Source organism: Cynocephalus volans, chromosome 4 (genome assembly GCF_027409185.1).
Source record: "Cynocephalus volans isolate mCynVol1 chromosome 4, mCynVol1.pri, whole genome shotgun sequence".
In the NCBI taxonomy this organism is placed as follows: domain Eukaryota; kingdom Metazoa; phylum Chordata; class Mammalia; order Dermoptera; family Cynocephalidae; genus Cynocephalus; species Cynocephalus volans.
Window position 1 is genome coordinate 131,510,804 of NC_084463.1, and position 17,844 is coordinate 131,528,647.

Genomic DNA, 17,844 nt, shown 5'->3' on the forward strand with positions numbered 1-17,844 from the left:
AGCTAACAGAATACAGCAACACATACACAAAATTATACATCATGATCAAATGGGATTTATCCCAGGGATGCAAGGTTGGTTCAAAATATGCAAATCAATAAATGTGATACACAACATCAATAAAAGCAAAGACAAAAACCATATTATCATCTCTACAAACACTAAAAAAGCATTTGACAAAATTCAACATTTGTTCATGATAAAGACTCTCTACAAGTTAGGTATAGATAGAAAGTATCTCAACACAAAGCCATATATAATAAACACACTGCCAATATCATCCTGAATAGGGAAAAGCTGAAATCTTTCTCCTTAAGAACAGGAACTAGACAAGGATGCCCACTCTCACCACTCCTAACCAACATAGTGTTGGAAGTACTAGCCAGAGCAGAGAAGAGAAGGAAATAAAGGGCACCAAATCTACACACTGGGGAAGAGACTGCCTCTTCAGCAAATGGTGCTGGGAAAACTGAATATTCATATGTAGGAGAATGAAACTAGAACCCTACCTCTCACCATATACCAAAACCAACTAAAAATGGATTAAAGGATTAAATATACATCCTGAAACAATAAAACTCCTTAAGGAAAACATAGGAGAAACACTCCAGGAAGTAGAAGAAAACAGACTTCATGAATATGACCCCAAAAGCACAGACAACTAAATGAAAAATAAACAAATGGGATTATATCAAACTAAAAAACTTCTGCACAGCAAAAGAAATAATTAACAGAATTAAAAGACAACCAGAGTGGGAGAAGATATTTGCAAAATATGCATCTGACAAAGGATTAATATCCAGAATATACAAGGAACTCAAACAACTTTACAGCAAAAAACCAAATAACCCAATTAAAAAATGAGCAAAGGAGCTAAATAGGCATTTCGCAAAGGAAATATATGAATGGCCAACAGACACATGAAAAACTCCTCAACATCACTCAGCATTCAAGAAATGCAAATCAAAACCACTTTGAGATACCACTTCACTCCAGTTAGGGTGGCTAATATCCAAAAGACTGAAAATGATTTATGCTGACAAGGTTGTGGAGAAAAAGGAACTCTCATACTCTGTTGGTGGGACTGCAAAATGGTTCAGCCTCTATTAATAATGGTATGGAGGTTCCTAAAACAATCACAGATAGATCTACCATATGACCCAGCTATTCCACTGCTGGGAATATACCCAGAGGAATGGAAATCATCATGCCGAAGGGATACCTGTACTCCAATTTTTATTGCAGCACTATTTACAATAGATAAGAGTTGGACCAGCCCAAATGTCCATCATCAGGTGAGTAGATAAGGAAACTGTGGTATATCTACACAATGGAATTCTACTCTGCTATAAAAAGGAATGAAATACTACCATTCAAAATACTAACAACATGGATGGACTTAGAGAAAATTATACTAAGTGAAACAAGTCAGGCACAGAAGGAGAAATACCACATGTTCTCACTTATTTGTGGGAGCTAAAAATAAATAAATAAACACATAAACAAATGAAGAGGGGGAAGGAGACACAACAATAACAACAATTCCTTGAACTTGTTAAGACAAGTGAATAGATATGAAGTAGTGGGGGGGAGGGGAGAGAGAGGGAGGAAGAGAGGAATGGGTAAAGGGTCATGAAAATCAACTACAACATATATTGAGAAGTTAAAATAAACAAATAAAAAAGAGAAAATAAATAAATAAAATAAAATAAAAATGAATGAAAAATAAAGACTATCTCAGAAAAATGAAAATTGAGGGAATCTGTTTCCAGAAGACTTGTCTTGTAAGAAATGTTAAAAGTTCTTCAGAGAGAAAGAAAATATATAGGTCAGAAATTCAGATCTTCATAAAGAAAGGAAGAGCACTGGAGAATGAATAAGTGAAGGTAAAATAAAAACTTCCTTTTCTTATTCTTAATTTACCTAACAGATAACAGTTTTTTTAAAAATAATATCAATGTATTTGATTATATATGCTTATGTATAAGTAAAAGAAATTATTACAAGTGATGATACAACTGATGAGAGGAAGGAATAATTTGTTATTATAAGGTACTTGCACTACCCATGAAGCAGTATAGTATTATTTGAAAGTAGACTGGGATTAATTGTGAATGTATGTTGCTAACTCTAGGACAAACTGCAAAATAAAAAGTGAAAACTAAAACCAAATAAGTATAATTGATATGCTAAGAAAGGAAAGAAAATGGAATCATATAAAATGCTCAATTAAAACCACAAAAGGCAAAAAGAGTAGGAGAGAAAAATAGGAACAAAGAACAAGAGGAAAAAATAGAAAACAGTAACAAATATGATAGATGTTAATTCAAGTACATAAGTAATCACCTTAAATATCAATGATAAATGCATCAATTAAAAGACAGAGATTATCAGAGTGGATCAAAAAACAAGTCCCAACTACATGTATCTACAAGAAACCCACTTTAAATACAAAGACACATATAGATTTAAAGTAAAGGGATACAGAAAGGTATACCATGCTAACACTAGTCAAAAGCAAGTGGGATATATGTATTAATTTCAGACACAATAGACTTCAGAGCAAGAAAATTTATCAGGGATAAAGAAGGGCACTACATAATAACAAAGGGGTCAATACTCCAAGAAGACATAACAATCCTTAATGTTTATGCATCTAATGACAGAATGTCAAAACATATGAGGCAAAAACTGATAGAATTGAAAGAGAAATAGGTCAATCCACTATTATAATTGGAGATTTTAACACCCCTCTATCAGAAATGAACAGATTCAAGAGGCAGAACATCAGTAAGAACATAGTTAAACTCAATAGCACCATCAATCAACTGGATATAATTGACACTGAAAGACTACCTTATCCAACAACAATAGATTACACATGCTTCTCAAAGCCACATGGAACATTCACCAAGATAGATCACACTTTGCGCCATAAAGCATACTTTAAAAAATTTGAAAGAAGAGAAATCATACAATGTCTGTACTCAGACCACAATGGAATTAAACTAAATAAAAAGTAAACTAAATTAAAAATAAAACAATAACAAATAGCTGGAAAATCCCTAAATTTTTGGAGATTAAACAACACTACTACATGGGTCAAAGAAGAAATCTTAAGGGAAATTCTGAACTAAATAAAATAAAAATAAACTCATTGAAATTTGTCAAATGAAGGGAAAACAGTGCTTACAGGGAAATTTATAGCATTAAATGCATATTAGAAGAGAAAAAGACCTGAAATCAGTCATCTAAGCTTCCACCTTAGAAAAAGAAAAGCAAATTAAATCCAAAGTAAGCATAGTAGAAGAAATAATAAAAATTACAGCAGAAATCAATAAAACTGAAAACAGAAAAATCAACAAAACCAGAAGCTGTTTCTTTCAAAATATCAATAAAAATCAATAGGCCTCAAGCCAGGATAAGAAAAAAAGAGAAAAGACATAAATTGCTAATATCAAAAAATGAAAGAGGAGGCATAACTACATATCACATGGACATTTAAAGGATAATAAAGGAATATTATGACCAACTCTATGCCTACAAATCTGATAACTCACACAAATGGACCAGTTAACTTGAAAGACACAATATACCAAAATTCACACAAGAAGAAACTGACAATCTAAAGAGGCCTATATCTATTAAAGATATTGAATCAATAATTGGTAACTTTCCAAAACAGAAAGCACCAGGCCAAGATGGTTTCACTAGTAAATTCTATCAACCATTGAAGGAAGAAATTATACCAATTCTCTACAATCTTTTCCAGAAGATAGAAACAGAGGTAATATACTTCCTAGCTCATTCTATGAGGCTAGAACTACCATAATATCCAAACCAGACAAAGACATTACAAGGAGAGAAGACTACAGTCTAATATTGCCTATGAACATAGATGAAAAAACCCTCAACAAAATATTAGCAAATCAAACCCAACAATGTATAAAAAGAATTATACTCCAGGAATAAGTGGGATTTATTCTAGTTATGGAAGTCTGGTTCAACACTCAAATATCAATCAATGTAGTCCACCACATCAACAGGCTAAAGAAGAAAAATCATATGATCATATCAATAGATGGAGAACAAGCATTTCACAAAACAAAATAAAATATTCAAAATAAAAAATCTCAACAAAAATTCCCATCTAGGAATAGAGGGGAACTTCCTCAACTTGATAAAGAACATCTACAATAATCCAACAGGTAACATGATACTTCATGGTGAGAAACTAGAAGCTTTTCTCCAGTGACGGTTAATTCTAGGTGCCAACCTAATTAGATTAAGAATTACCTAGAAACCTGGTAAGGCAATCTTTTTGGGTGTGTCTGTGAGAGTGTTTCCAGAAGAAACCAGCGTGTAGGTCTGAATGGACTAGGTGGGAAGGATCCACCCTCAATATGAGCAGGCACCATCCAATCTGCTGGGGGCCTGACAGAACAAAAATGAAGGAAAAGGAGACTCTCTCTCTCTAACCACTGGAGCTGGGATACTCTGCTCTCCTATCCAGGGACATGAGAACTGGAGACTATTCAGTTTTTGAGTTCTACGACTTACACCAACAGCACCTCTGGGCTCTCAGGCTTTTGGCTTCAGACTGAGAATCACTCCAACAGTTTCCCTGGTTTTGAAACTTTTGGACTTGGACTGAGCCATGCTACCAGCATCCAGTTTGCAAACAGCCTATCATGGACTCCTCAGCCTTCACAATCCATGAGCCAGTTCCCCTAATAACTCCCCTCTCATATATTTATATACATATCCTATGGCTCCATCTCTCTGGAGAACCCTGACTAAAACACCCACTAAGATCAGAAACAAAAGATATCTCTTCTCACTGCAGCTTTTCAACATCATACTGGAAGTCCTGGCTAATACAGTAAGACAAGAAAATACAATAAAAGGTTTACAGATTGAGATGGAAGAAATGTAACGGTATTTCAGAAAGTTCATGGAAATATTTGTATTATCTTTTAATTCTATTTTTTCAAGAACTTTTTGAAGTATCCTTGTAAAACTGTCTGCTTGCGGATGACATGGTTGTCTTCATAGAAAACCTGAAACTGACAAACAAACAAACAAACAACAAACTCCTGAAACTAATAAGCAATTATAGAAAGGTGTAGGATACAAGGCTAATATATAAAAGTCAATTGATTTACTACATACAGCTTGAACAAGTAGCATCTGAGATTAAAAACAGGTCATTTATATTAGCACCCCCAAAAATGAAATACTTAGGTATAATCTAACAAAATATGAATAAGATCTATAGGAGGAAAACCACAAAACTGATGAAAGATATCAAAGAAGAACTGAATAAATGTAGAGACAGTCCATGTCACGGACAGGAAGACTCAATATTACCAACATGTCAGTTCTTCCCAAATTGATCTATAAATTCAATGCAATCCCAATCAAAATCCTAGCAAGTTATTTTTGTGGATATCAACATACTGATTCTAACATTTATATGAGAGAGGCAAAAGACCCAGAATTGCCAACTCAATATTGTAGGGAAGAACAAAATTGGAGTGACACTACCTGACTTCAAGACTTACTATAAAACTACAGTAATCAAGACAGTGTGGTATTGGCAAAAGAACAGACAAATAGATCAATGGAACAGAACACAGAGCCCAGAAATAGACCCACATAAGTATAGTCTGTTGATATTTGACAAAGGAGCAAAGGCAATAGAGCAAAGATAGTCTTTTAAACAAATGGTACAAAGACAGACATATGCAAAAAAAATGACTCTAGACACAGACTTTACATCCTTCAAAAAACAGCTCAAAGTGGGTCACAGACCAAAATGCGAAACACAAACTATAAAACTCCTAGAACATAAGGAGAAAAACCTAGATTATCTTGGCTATGGTGATGACTTTTTAGATACAAGACAAAAGATATGATCCATGAAAGAAAGAATTGATAAACTGAACTTCATTAAAATTAAAAACTTCTACTCTTCAAAAGACACTGTCAACAGAATGAAAAAACAAGCCACAGGCTAGAAGAAAACATTCATAAAAACACATCTAATAGAGGACTGCTATCCAAAATATACTCTTAAAATTCGACAATTAAAAAAAAAAAAACTGATTAAAAAATGGGCCAAGATCTGAACAGACACCTCCCCAAATAAGATATACAGATGACAAGTAGGCATATAGAAACACATTCAACTCATATATCATTAGGGAATTACAAATCAAAACAAGATACCACTAAACACCAACTAGAATGGCCCAAATATAAAACACGGACAGCACCAAATTCTGGTGAGGATGTGACAGTGGGGGAGTTTATCAGCCCGTTTCTGTTGCATATAACAAAATACCTGCAACTGGATGATTTATACAGAAAACAAAATTTATTGCTTACAGTTTCTGAGGCTGGGAAATCCAAATTCCATCTAGTGGTGGCGACAGTGACCCAGGGGTCTCATATTGCAAGATGGTGGAAGCAGAGAAAGCAGAATGAGAGAGTTCCTCATGCTCTGTCCCTTTAAATCCCTCAGAACCACACCTATGACCACCATTTTTATTCCATTTATGACAGCACAGTCCTACAATCTAATCACCTCTTCAAGGCTCCATCTTTCAATTACAATAATAGGATTTCCCGCCCTCTCAACAGTCACAGTGGGGGTTAAGTTTCTAACACATAATATTTGGGGGACACAATTCAAGCTTTGGGGAGTTTTGGGGGACATTATTCAATCCACTACAGGGATGCTGTACATGTGTGGGGACAGAGGGTATACCAGATCTCTGTACTTTCCACTCAGTTTTCTTGTGAACCTAACACTGCTCTAAGAAATAAAGTTTATTTAGCAAAATATATAAATCAAATTAAATTAGTGAAAATCTATGTATATATAAAGGTATAAATGTTTGGGTTATTTTTGTTGTTGTTTTTCCCTTTTAAAAGCAGAATCCTTTAGAGTCAAGAGGACATTTACCCAAATTAATAGAAATTATTTTTTCCTCAAAATTAGTGATGTATCTGAACAACACCATTCATATTTATTTATCCCTTGAGTTCAAAATATGTTTCTGAAAAATGGCTAGGTGAGGTGTGGGGTGTAATCTTTGACTGTGAAACAGAACTTTCTCTTACTGGATCAACTAGCCAATACAGAAACTCAATCCATAACTTTCAACTCACAAATGTTATACCCTAATTAAGTGGATAGTCAGAATCCCAGCAGGAAACAGCTGGCAAACATAAATTAGTATAATTTGGAGACAGTTTATTTTCAGAGGTGTGGACAAAATATAAAGGAACTACAAAAGATGGTACAAGTTCCAGAGGCAGGCAGCAATGGAGCTGTCACCTCCCCTAGACCTAAAAGGACATGAAGAGAGGTTACTCAAACCTTTAAAAAGAGAGTATCACGTAGATTAGGCCAATTTGAGAGAAGTAGTGATCTATTGTGGGACATGGCCAGCCTGAAGTGGTCAGGGAGGAAATGGGGAAATAAATACCCTGATTCACTCTCCTTTCTCCCATCTCCTGCCCTGACTCTCCACTGGCCCAGTTTAACAGAAAGCCAGAAGATGCGATAACCCATTGACTCAATCCAAACAGGAAAGCCTTCCAGGAAAAAGTCTGGATCTGGAGGGAAAAAGGGAAGATATTTTGCACACCAATAAATTAAATAACTACAAATTAAGTACATTTTAAATGGTACTTAGTAAATGTCTCAAAACATTTATGGAGTGCCAGAAAGGATAGGTACTTGATTCTCTCAGGGGTAGGGAGGTGGTCCTAAAATGATTCAAAGTGGTATTTGAGATGGGGCTTTGAAGAGAGTGGAGAAAGGAAACACGTGGTCATTCTCTGTAGAAAGAACAAAGCCTTACCTACTTCTTCTTCCTCTCATACCAACTCTCCCTTTGTATCAGTTGAGATATTTTTAGTTGCAAATAATGGAAAACTGAACTGGCCCTAACCAAAATGGTTTAAATAATAATGGGGACTTATTGGCCCACATAACTGAAGAGTCTAGAAATAGAAAAAGATGCAGGGTTGGTTGGTCCAGGGACTCAACAATGTCATCAAAGAACAGGTTTCTTTATGTCACACAGATATGACATCCACATTGTCAGGTTCTTCCTTTTTAGCTTCCCTCATGATTGTAGGATGACTGCCAGCCACAGTAGGGGTTACATTTTTCCTGGCTTATAACCAGTAGCTAAGGTCATTTGTCCATCACTGAACCAATGACTGTGGCCAGAGGAAAGAAATATTTATGTTCTTCTGCGAATTTAGGACTCAGCCCTAAACCTGGAGGCATCAAAACAAAAATCTGGATAAGATTAGGAAAGAGAAAAGGAGATATTTGTGCCTAATGAGGAACCAGTAAATCTTCAACACAGACTTTTTCTAGTTCTTCACATATACTAAACATTTTGCTGTCTCAAGGTTTTTGCGCATGCTGTTCTCTTTGCCTGAAACATTATTCCCTCCCTCCTCCACCCTTTTCCCCCCAATCTAATAAAGTCACCTTTATACAATGTCATCACATCCTTTACTTTTTCTTCAGATCATTTATAACAGTTTTAAATTATTTGACCTGTGTGATTATTTGTTTTATGTCTAACTTCCCCTTTGGACTATAAAATTCATATAAGCAGGAACATGTTTTATTTTCTTGATAGCTGCATCCTTAGAGCCACACAGTACCTGACATAGAGTCACTCAATAAATATTAAATGAATGAATAAATGAATGATACTAATGAGCCTGACATACATTAAATCCTTACTGGCTATTCATGTCACCAGAAAAAGTGCATGCCACTTGTCATAAGTCAAATAAACAGTATATAGTGAATGGATTCAAACAAATTTGTTCATTACATTTACTGGAATCATAACTGAAAATTTACAAGTATGCATTTAAAACATTTTATTTATCCTTCTACCAAAAAAATCTACACAATTTTCTAGTAATATCCCATAAGACTAAGTATTTTCAACTAAATTTCTATTTAATATCATAATACTATATCAGTCATACCTTCTTTAAACTGTATATTTCAGATTCTTGTTCTTTATTTAAAGCTGAAAGTCTTTTGTTTAATTGTATTGCTTCCTGTACTGTAACATGAAAGATACTTTAGGAAACATTATATTTAATGTATATTTCAAAGAAAGTATCACTAACATGAACAGGGAAAACAGTTCCAATACAATGTATATAATTATTATTTAATTTAGATAATATTCATTAAATTGTCATTTACTTTTATCAGTTCAATTTATTCATGATAAATAAGTCCATTTGAACATTCCCTACTGAACATGTAAGAAAATTTAAATAAGATAGCACATACCATTTTGTTCTAACTTTTCATGATTCTCTTTTACCAATCCAAATTGACCTGTTATTGTGACATAGTATTTCTCAATTTCACTCAGTTGCTTAAGATAATCTTCTTTAGCTATTAGATGTAACTGTACCTTTTGTTCCTATTTTGAAGAGTAATTTTAAATGTTATACATAAAACACACACATATATGCATATATATACACATAAAACACATGTAAAAATATGTTGTGGTAAACAACTGTTGTTAATAATATACCATAAATAAATATCATGAAAAAGTATCCTGTGAGTACACCATGGTGAGAAAATGTTTGTTGGGAGATATTTCTAAATCTATGTAAACCTAAAGAAAATATTTTTTTTCCCTGTAACAAAATAGTCACTTCAGGTTATGTTTCTCTCATTTACAATTTCTTTTTCAAAATCAACTGGCTGTTTTATTTATTAAAAAGTTAATCAGTCTAGGACTAAAAGTGAGGGGGAAATTAAAGCAATACTTCTGGTACTTTAGAAAATCTTTTTTTTTTTCTTTCTCTAAATTATCTCAATAAACAGGACCTATCTAGATCACTGCTTTGATTTTTTGTCCTTTCAATTTGCAAGCATAATTTTAATGTGCATTATCAAGACTCAGGCAATTTTTCTGAGATTAGTTTTAATGAATATAGCATCTTCTCACTGCATTAAAAAAAAGAGTGACAAGGACAATTTCTTTCACTGACAGGGATGCAATATAGTACAGTAGAAAGTCTACTTAAACTGGAGACATAATTAGTAAAAATTGGACCCTACTAATAATATAATATGAGCCTCCACTGCTTTCAGCTAAAGGAGCTATTTTTACAATACTTAAGAATATGACTTTAACTCTGAAAAAAAATTAAGTTAATAGAATCAGTAACACTTTTTAAAGGTTTTTATCTTGACGTGACATTAGCAGAATCATTGATTGGTTTCACAACTTTAATTCTTTTTCAACTGCTTCAGCTTCTGTGACAAGCAGTGCTACATAAAGAACACCAGAGGCCCATCAATTGGCACTCAATAATAGTTTTCTGAATGAACTGTTGTTGTCCTGTGGAGTTCCAATAGTGGAAATCTGTTAGATTTTTGCCTGACCAGCATTCATTTCTGTTACTTAACAGTACCACAATTTACTTTATTAAAATACTGTACTTCTTCCTCATTACAATCTCGTAGTTTTAAAATTCAGGGTTCCTTAGTCAAGGGAAGGACATTTCACCCAAAATAAACCAATTGATTTCTACCTTCCTGGAATTTAAATCTTGAGCAAAAAGACTATCAAACTAATGAAGTTCAATGATGATCATATCCAAAATGATATGAGACCTCTGTGAGTTCCTATATCCTGCTTCACAAACTGAAACTGCTCTAATCCCCATTTGTTCCCAAATCCATTCTTCACCCTCTGGTTGACTGTGAATGCCTCCACTAAATTTCCTTTTGCATAAGTTAACCAAACCCATTTTGCATGTTTAACGCCAGAGTACAGGCAGTATAGCAAAGTGGTTAAAAGCTAGTCTGCCAATGTTTAAATCTTGCTTCTGTGATTTAGCATGACCTTGGGCAAATTATCTACTCTGTTTTTAGAATGGAGATTACAATAATATTTCCTACATAGGGTTGCTGTGAGGATAAAATGAATTAATATACATAAACCACTAAGAACAAAGCCTATCACATAATAATCACAATACTTGTATAATAATTTATTATTCTTTAATTGGTAAAAATGTTTTCAATTGGTAAAAGTGTCTTCAATAGTTTTAATTATATTTAATTTAGAATAAGAACAGCCTTCTCTAATATTAATAAAGAACACAAATTAAAATTTAAGCTATACTTAACCATAGTATCTTGGCAAACTGATGGTTACTTTTTAATGATTTTAAGCCAAGCAATAGTATCATTGTTAATGATTATGATACATCAGTGGAAAGTTTCTCATGCATTTCTGTGGGCTTTTCAAATTCACTACTTAGTAGTTTGAATTAATTGTGTAGCAGTTATAAGTGCAAACAAGTTGACAAGTGTACTTAGCCCTGGAGATTCTATGCCTGGGAAGTTACTATTATCAATAAACAATGAACAATAATGAACCATATTCCTTTCCTCTAAAATACCACTTAATTCCTGATAGAGAATTGTATTAGCTCCCAGCAGATGTGTAGAAACCTAATACAATTTCCCTGAAAATTGGTCTAATGTCATTTTTTCAATTCAAGGAATTTTTCAATTCAAATCAATATTTATGCAGCCTTTATAAGAACATCTTCTACTACATATAAATACATGATCCCACAAAAGCTTTCTTAACCATTCAGCTAAAAAAGTGGTGAATAAAATACATCATCATTGCCTGTAAAGGTAACAGTCTTATTAACTAAAAATATAGTGAAGATCAAAGAGATTTCATAGGTATTCCCTATGCATACAGCTCTACATATTAGAGTAATTTGTGAAATACTCTATTCCAACATCCTTTGCTTGAGGCCAAAGTTGAATTTAACAAAAATGCAGTTTCATATGTTTACAGGAAATAATTCTGATTTTCAAATACATTAGCCTTTTCAATGGCCATGATAAATACTATTAAAACTTCTAAATCATATGGGCACCTATAGTTCACTAGCCCATATATGCCTATATGATCTTAGTTGGGTGCCCTGATTCAGTTTTGACAATAAGATGAAGAGGTCAGTTGTCAAGTCTGCCACTAATTGTGTGACTGTCAATGAAGTTCAAATTCTTTGAGAAGAAACAACAAAAAGTAACTGGTAATAACTGCCTGAGAGACCTAAGAACATTTTAAAGAATAATACAAATAAATTGATAATACTATTATTAAAACTTTAATTTTATATCATAATAGTATTTTATTGAAATGTCCAAGAAAAAGTTAAGTACATACTGGTTTGGTTTTTTTTTTCCCTTCTGTGAATTGATTCAAACTACTTTTTCTTTTAAACAATTTTATTACTAAATACAGAGGCTTAGTCCACAAGAAAATGTAAGGATACAATGCTTTCTAAACATGTGTATCTCATTTTAAACAAGTCTAATCTATGAAAATAAGATTAGAGAAAAAAAGACAGCACATTTATAATTACATGTGTATATAGTCTAAAAGCTTTAAATGCCTTGAGGCATTTAAAATGGAAATAATTTTAAAATAATATCTACATACAACATTTTAAGAATATATTTACTAATAAAGGGCACAGCTATACATTTCCCCCTTTTCCTATTTACTTAAGAAGACTAATTTGAAAACTTTTGGAGATAAAATTAATTTTCCTTAAAACAATTTGTTATGAGTAAATTTTACAGGAAGCAATAAAAATCCAGAAATCAACTTCGTATATTCACTTCCAATTTTGCAACTCATCTTTTAATAATTTCTTCAATATGAATCCAAACTAAATCAATGTAGTTATAAAACTCAATTTTTAAAAACCTATGGCAAATTTCTTATGATACCTTTACCTCTTCAGTGACAAATACAAGGCATATGCTACTTTAAAATAAAAATCTAAAGTTGTACTGCTAATTATGTGGGTACAAATATAAATAATATTTATAATAATGAAGTCATTTCTAGATAAGTCTTTGGTCTAAAAACATTCCATTCCCAAAGAAAATATCGAAACCTTCAATGCTGAAACTTTGCTTTAATTTAATAAAGAAAAAGAAATCCTATAAGTCTTTTCTTTAGATGAAAGTGGTGTACAAAAAGAGAAATAAAATATTAAAGATGGTTTGATAAGTTTTTACTTCCTTCATTATGTTGTCTTTGATATTCATAGTCAACTATACTAAACAGGAAAGATTTTCATCAATGACCAAATCACCATGATGATTAATTTAATGTTCTAAAATTTCCCTTTAACATGTTTTTTTGCATTCTTTTATTGGTAATGATTGTGATTTTTTCCCACAAGAAGGTTTGGGCGGTTTTATGGATAGATAAATCTTTTGATCCATTATTGTGTTAATTTATCTAGGGACATAACACCATTTCTACAAGAAAATGAGCTTACTGAATTCCCAAAAGAGTGAAATGTACTAGTAGTTCAGAGCTCACCTACAGGAGATCTGAATACCAGCCTTTGGTATTCACTGTCTTTTTGATTATAGCCAGTCTAACTGGGGTGAAGTGGTATCTCGATGTGGTTTTAATTTGCATTTCCCTGATGACTAGTGATGTTGAGCATTTTTTCATGTATCTCTTGGCCATTTGTATGTCTTCCTTTGAAAAATGTCTATTCAGCTCCTTTGCCCATTTTTTAATTGGGTCATTTATTTTTTTCCTGTATAACTGCTTGAGTTCTATGTATATTCTAAATATTAGTCCCTTGTCACATGCATAGTTGGCAAAAATTTTCTCCCACTCTGTAGGTTGACCTTTCACTCTGTTGATTCTTTCTTTGCTGTGCAGAAACTTTTTAGTTTGATATAGTCCCATTTGTTTATTTTCTCTTTTGCTGCTTGTGTTTTCAGTCTCACGTTCATAAGGCCTGTGCCCTCACCTAACTGCTGAAGTGTTTCGCCCATATTTTCCCTTAGTAATTTTACAGTTTTGGGTCTTATACCTAGGTCTTTAATCCATTTTGAGTTGATTTTAGTGTATGGTGAGAGATGCATATCTAGTTTCATTCTTCTGTGTATGGATGTCCAGTTTTCCCAGCACCACTTGTTGAAGAAGCAATCTTTTCCCCAATGTAGATTTTTATTGCCTTTGTCTAATATCATATGGCTATAAGCCTGAGGAGTCTTTTTTTTTTTTTTTTTTTTTTTTTATCTTTTTCGTGACCAGCACTCAGCCAGTGAGCTCACTGGCCATTCCTATATGGGATCCGAACCCGCGGCCGGGAACGCCACCGCGCTCCCAGCGCAGCACTCTACCAAGTGCGCCACGAGCTCGGCCCCTGAGGAGTCATTTCTGGGTTCTCTATTCTACTCCACTGGTCTGAATGTCTATTTTTATACCATTACCATGCTGTTTTGGTTACAACAGCTTTGTAGTATAATTTGAAGTCAGACGGAGTTATGCCTCCAGCTTTGTTTTTTTTGCTCAGGATTGCTTTGGCGATTCAGGGTCTTTTGTTTTTCCATATGAAAGGTAAGATTGCTTTTTCCATTTCTGTGAAGGATGTCATTGGTATTTTGATGGGGATTGTATTGAATCTGTAGATCACTTTGGGTATTTCACAATGTTAATTCTTCCAATCCAAAAGCATGGAATATCTTTCCATCTTTTTGTGTCTTCTTTAATTTCTTTCAGAAGTGGTTTGTAATTTTCATTGTAGAGGCCTTTAACCTCCTTGGTTAAATTGATCCCTAGGTATCATATTTTTTTGGTGACAATTGTAAATTGGCTTACTTTCTTTATTTCTCTTTCTGTTAATTCATTATTTGAGTATATAAATGCTACTGATTTGGGGGCATTTATTTTGTATCCTGCAACATTACTGAAGTTATTAACCAGCTCTAGGAGTTTTTTGATAGAGTCTTTAGGCTTTTCTACATATAGTCTCATGTCATCTGCAAATAGGGAAAGTTTGACTCCATCTTTTCCAATCTGGATTCCCTTTATTTCTTTCTCTTGCCTGATGGCCCTAGCTAGTACCTCCAGTACTATGTTGAATAGAAGTGGTGAGAGTGGACATTCTTGTCTTGTTCCTGTCTTTAAGGGGAAGGCCTTCAATTTTTCCCCATTCAGAATAATACTGGCAGTGGGCTTGTCATAAATGGCTTTTATTTGTTAAGATATTTTCCTTCTATACCTAATTTGTTGAGAGTCTTTATCATGAAGGAATATTGAATTTTGTCAAATGCTTTTTCAGCATCTATTGAGATAATCATATGGTCTTTGTCCTTGAGCTTGTTGATGTGATGTATCACATTTATTGACTTTCATATGTTGAACCATCCTTGCACCCCTGGGATGAATCCCACTTGGTCATAGTGTATAATTTTTTTAATATGTTGCTCTATTCTAATTGCTAATATTTTGTTGAGGATTTTAGCATCTAGGTTCATCAAGGATATTGGCCTGTAATCTTTTTTTGTTGTGTCTTTATCTGGTTTTGGTATCAGAGTTATGTAGGCCTCCTATCATGAGTTTGGGAGAGTAGCATCTGTTTCAATTGTTTGGAACAGTTTCATGAGAATTGGTATTAACTCTTCTTTAAAAGTTTGATAGAATTCAGCTGTAAAGCCATCTGGACCCAGACTTAATTTTGTTAGAAGATTGCTAATTACCACTTCGATCTCCTTGCTTGTTATTGGTCTGTTCAGGTTTTCTATCTCTTCTTGGTTCAGTCTTGGTAATTTACATGTGTCTAAAAACATCCATATCTTTCAGAATTTCAAATTTGTTGTTGTACAGTTGTTTATAATAATCTCTAATGATTCTTTGTATTTCTGTGGTGTCAGTTGTAATGTCTCCATTTTCATTTCTGATTTTTTATTATTTGGGTCTTCTCTCTCCTTTTTTTTGTTCAATATAGCTAATGGTGTGTCTATTTTGTTTATCTTCTCGAAAAACCAACTTTTAGTTTTGTTGATCTTTTCTATTGTTTCTTGGGTCTCTATTTCATTTAGTTATGCTCTAATCTTAATTATTTCTTTCCATCTACTGCCTTTAGGTTTGGACTGCTGTTGTTTTTCAAGTTCTTTGAGGCATAGCATTAGGTCATTTCTTTGGAGTCTTTCCATTTTTTTGATATAAACATTTACTGCAATAAATTTGCCTCTTAATACTGCTTTTGCAGTATCTTGCAAGTTTTGGTATGATGTGTCTTTATTTTCATTAGCTTCTAGAAATTTTTCGATTTCCTGTTTAATTTCTTCTTGGACCCATAGGTCATCCAGGAGCCTATTGTTTATTTTCCATGTATTTGTATAGCTTCCAGCAATTTGCTTATTTTTTATCTCCAGTTTTAGTCCATTGTGGTCTGAAAAAATTGTTGGAATGATTTCAATTTTTAAAAATTTGCTGAGACTAGATTTGTCACCTAATATGTGGTCTATCCTGGAGAATGCACTGTGAGCTGATGAGAAGAAAGTGTATTCTTTAGCTCTTGGGTGAAATGTTCTGTATATATCTGCCAAGTCCAGTTGTTCTAGGGTGTAGATTAAATCCTGTGTTTCTTGGTTGACTTGTTGCCTGGAAGTCCTGTTCCATACTGAAAGAGGGGTGTTCAGATCACCCACTATTAATGTATTAGGTCCTTTCTCCTTCTTTAGGTCTAAGAGTGTTTGCTTAATATATCTAGGTGCTCCAGTACTGGGTGCATACATGTTTATGATTGTTATGTCTTCTAGCTGGACAGTTCCCTTTATCATTATGTAATGGCCTTCTTTGTCCTTTTAAATGTTTTTTGGTTTAAAGTCTATTTTGTCCGATATAAGAATAGCTATTCCTGCTTGTTTTTGGTTTCCATTTGCATTGTATGTCTTTTTCCATCCCTTCACTTTTAGTCTATGAGTGTCTTTACAGGTGAGGTAGGTCTCTTGAAGACAGCATATACTTGGGTCTATCTTTTTAATCCAGTCAGTTAGTCTGTGTCTTTTGAATGGGGAGTTTAGTCCATTCACATTCAGAGTGGTTATTGAAGAGTGTTGTTTAATTCCTGTCATTTAATTGCTACTTGTTTAGGTGGTTTAAATATCTTTTGATTATTATTTCTCTTCAATGTGATTTGGGAATTTAAGGTAGAATGATTTACCTTCTTTCTCTTTCTTGCTGGCATTTTTGTTTTAACTGCTGTCTGATGCTCTTTCTTGTGTATTCATGATGATGGTCACCATTATTCAGATTCCAGATGAATGACTCCCTCAAGACTTTCTTGCAAGGCTGGTCGTGTGGTGGTGAACTCCACAACTTTTGTTTATCTGGGAAATACACTATTTCACCCTTGTTTCTGAAGGAGAGCCTTGCTGGGTAAAGAATTCTTGGCTGGCAGTTTTTTTCTTTTAGTATTTTGAATGTATCATTCCACTTTCTTCTGGCCTGTAGGGTTTCGGTTGAGAAGTCTGCTGTTAGTTTGATGGGGGTTTCCCTTTAAGTGACCTCAAGCTTTTCTCTTGCTGCTTATAGAATTCTCTCTTTGTCTTTGAGCTTTGCCAGTTTGACTATAATGTGTTTTGGAGAAGATCTTTTTGGACTGAATCTGTAAGGGGATCTTTGACCTTCCTGGATCTGAAGGTCTGTATCTCGCCCTACACCTGGGAAGTTTTCTGTTACTATTTTCTTGAGTAGGTTTCTGATACCTTTTCCCTTCTGCCCTTCAGGAATACCCACAATTCAGATATTAGAGCACTTAAGGTTGTCTGCTATCTCTTGTAGGTTTTCTTCATTATTTTTTATTCTTTTTTTCCTTTTTTTTGTCTGCCTGACTTATTTCAAAAAGACCCTCTTCAAGCTCTGAAATTCTTTCTTCTGCTTGCTCTACCCTGCTACTCAAGCTCTC

At 33.8% G+C, this 17,844-nt stretch overlaps 1 protein-coding gene across 1 annotated transcript in view; it reads right to left on the reverse strand.

Annotated features, from left to right (window-relative positions):
* Positions 1–17,844, reverse strand: part of CCDC73 (coiled-coil domain containing 73) — a 153,140-nt gene that overhangs the window by 58,740 nt on the left and 76,556 nt on the right. Inside the window, exons 7-8 of the mRNA XM_063094985.1 lie at positions 9,350–9,485; positions 9,034–9,113 (exon numbers count right to left, since the gene is read on the reverse strand). Coding sequence (XP_062951055.1) covers positions 9,034–9,113; positions 9,350–9,485 — 216 coding nt within the window. The remainder of the gene's footprint in view (positions 1–9,033; positions 9,114–9,349; positions 9,486–17,844) is intronic.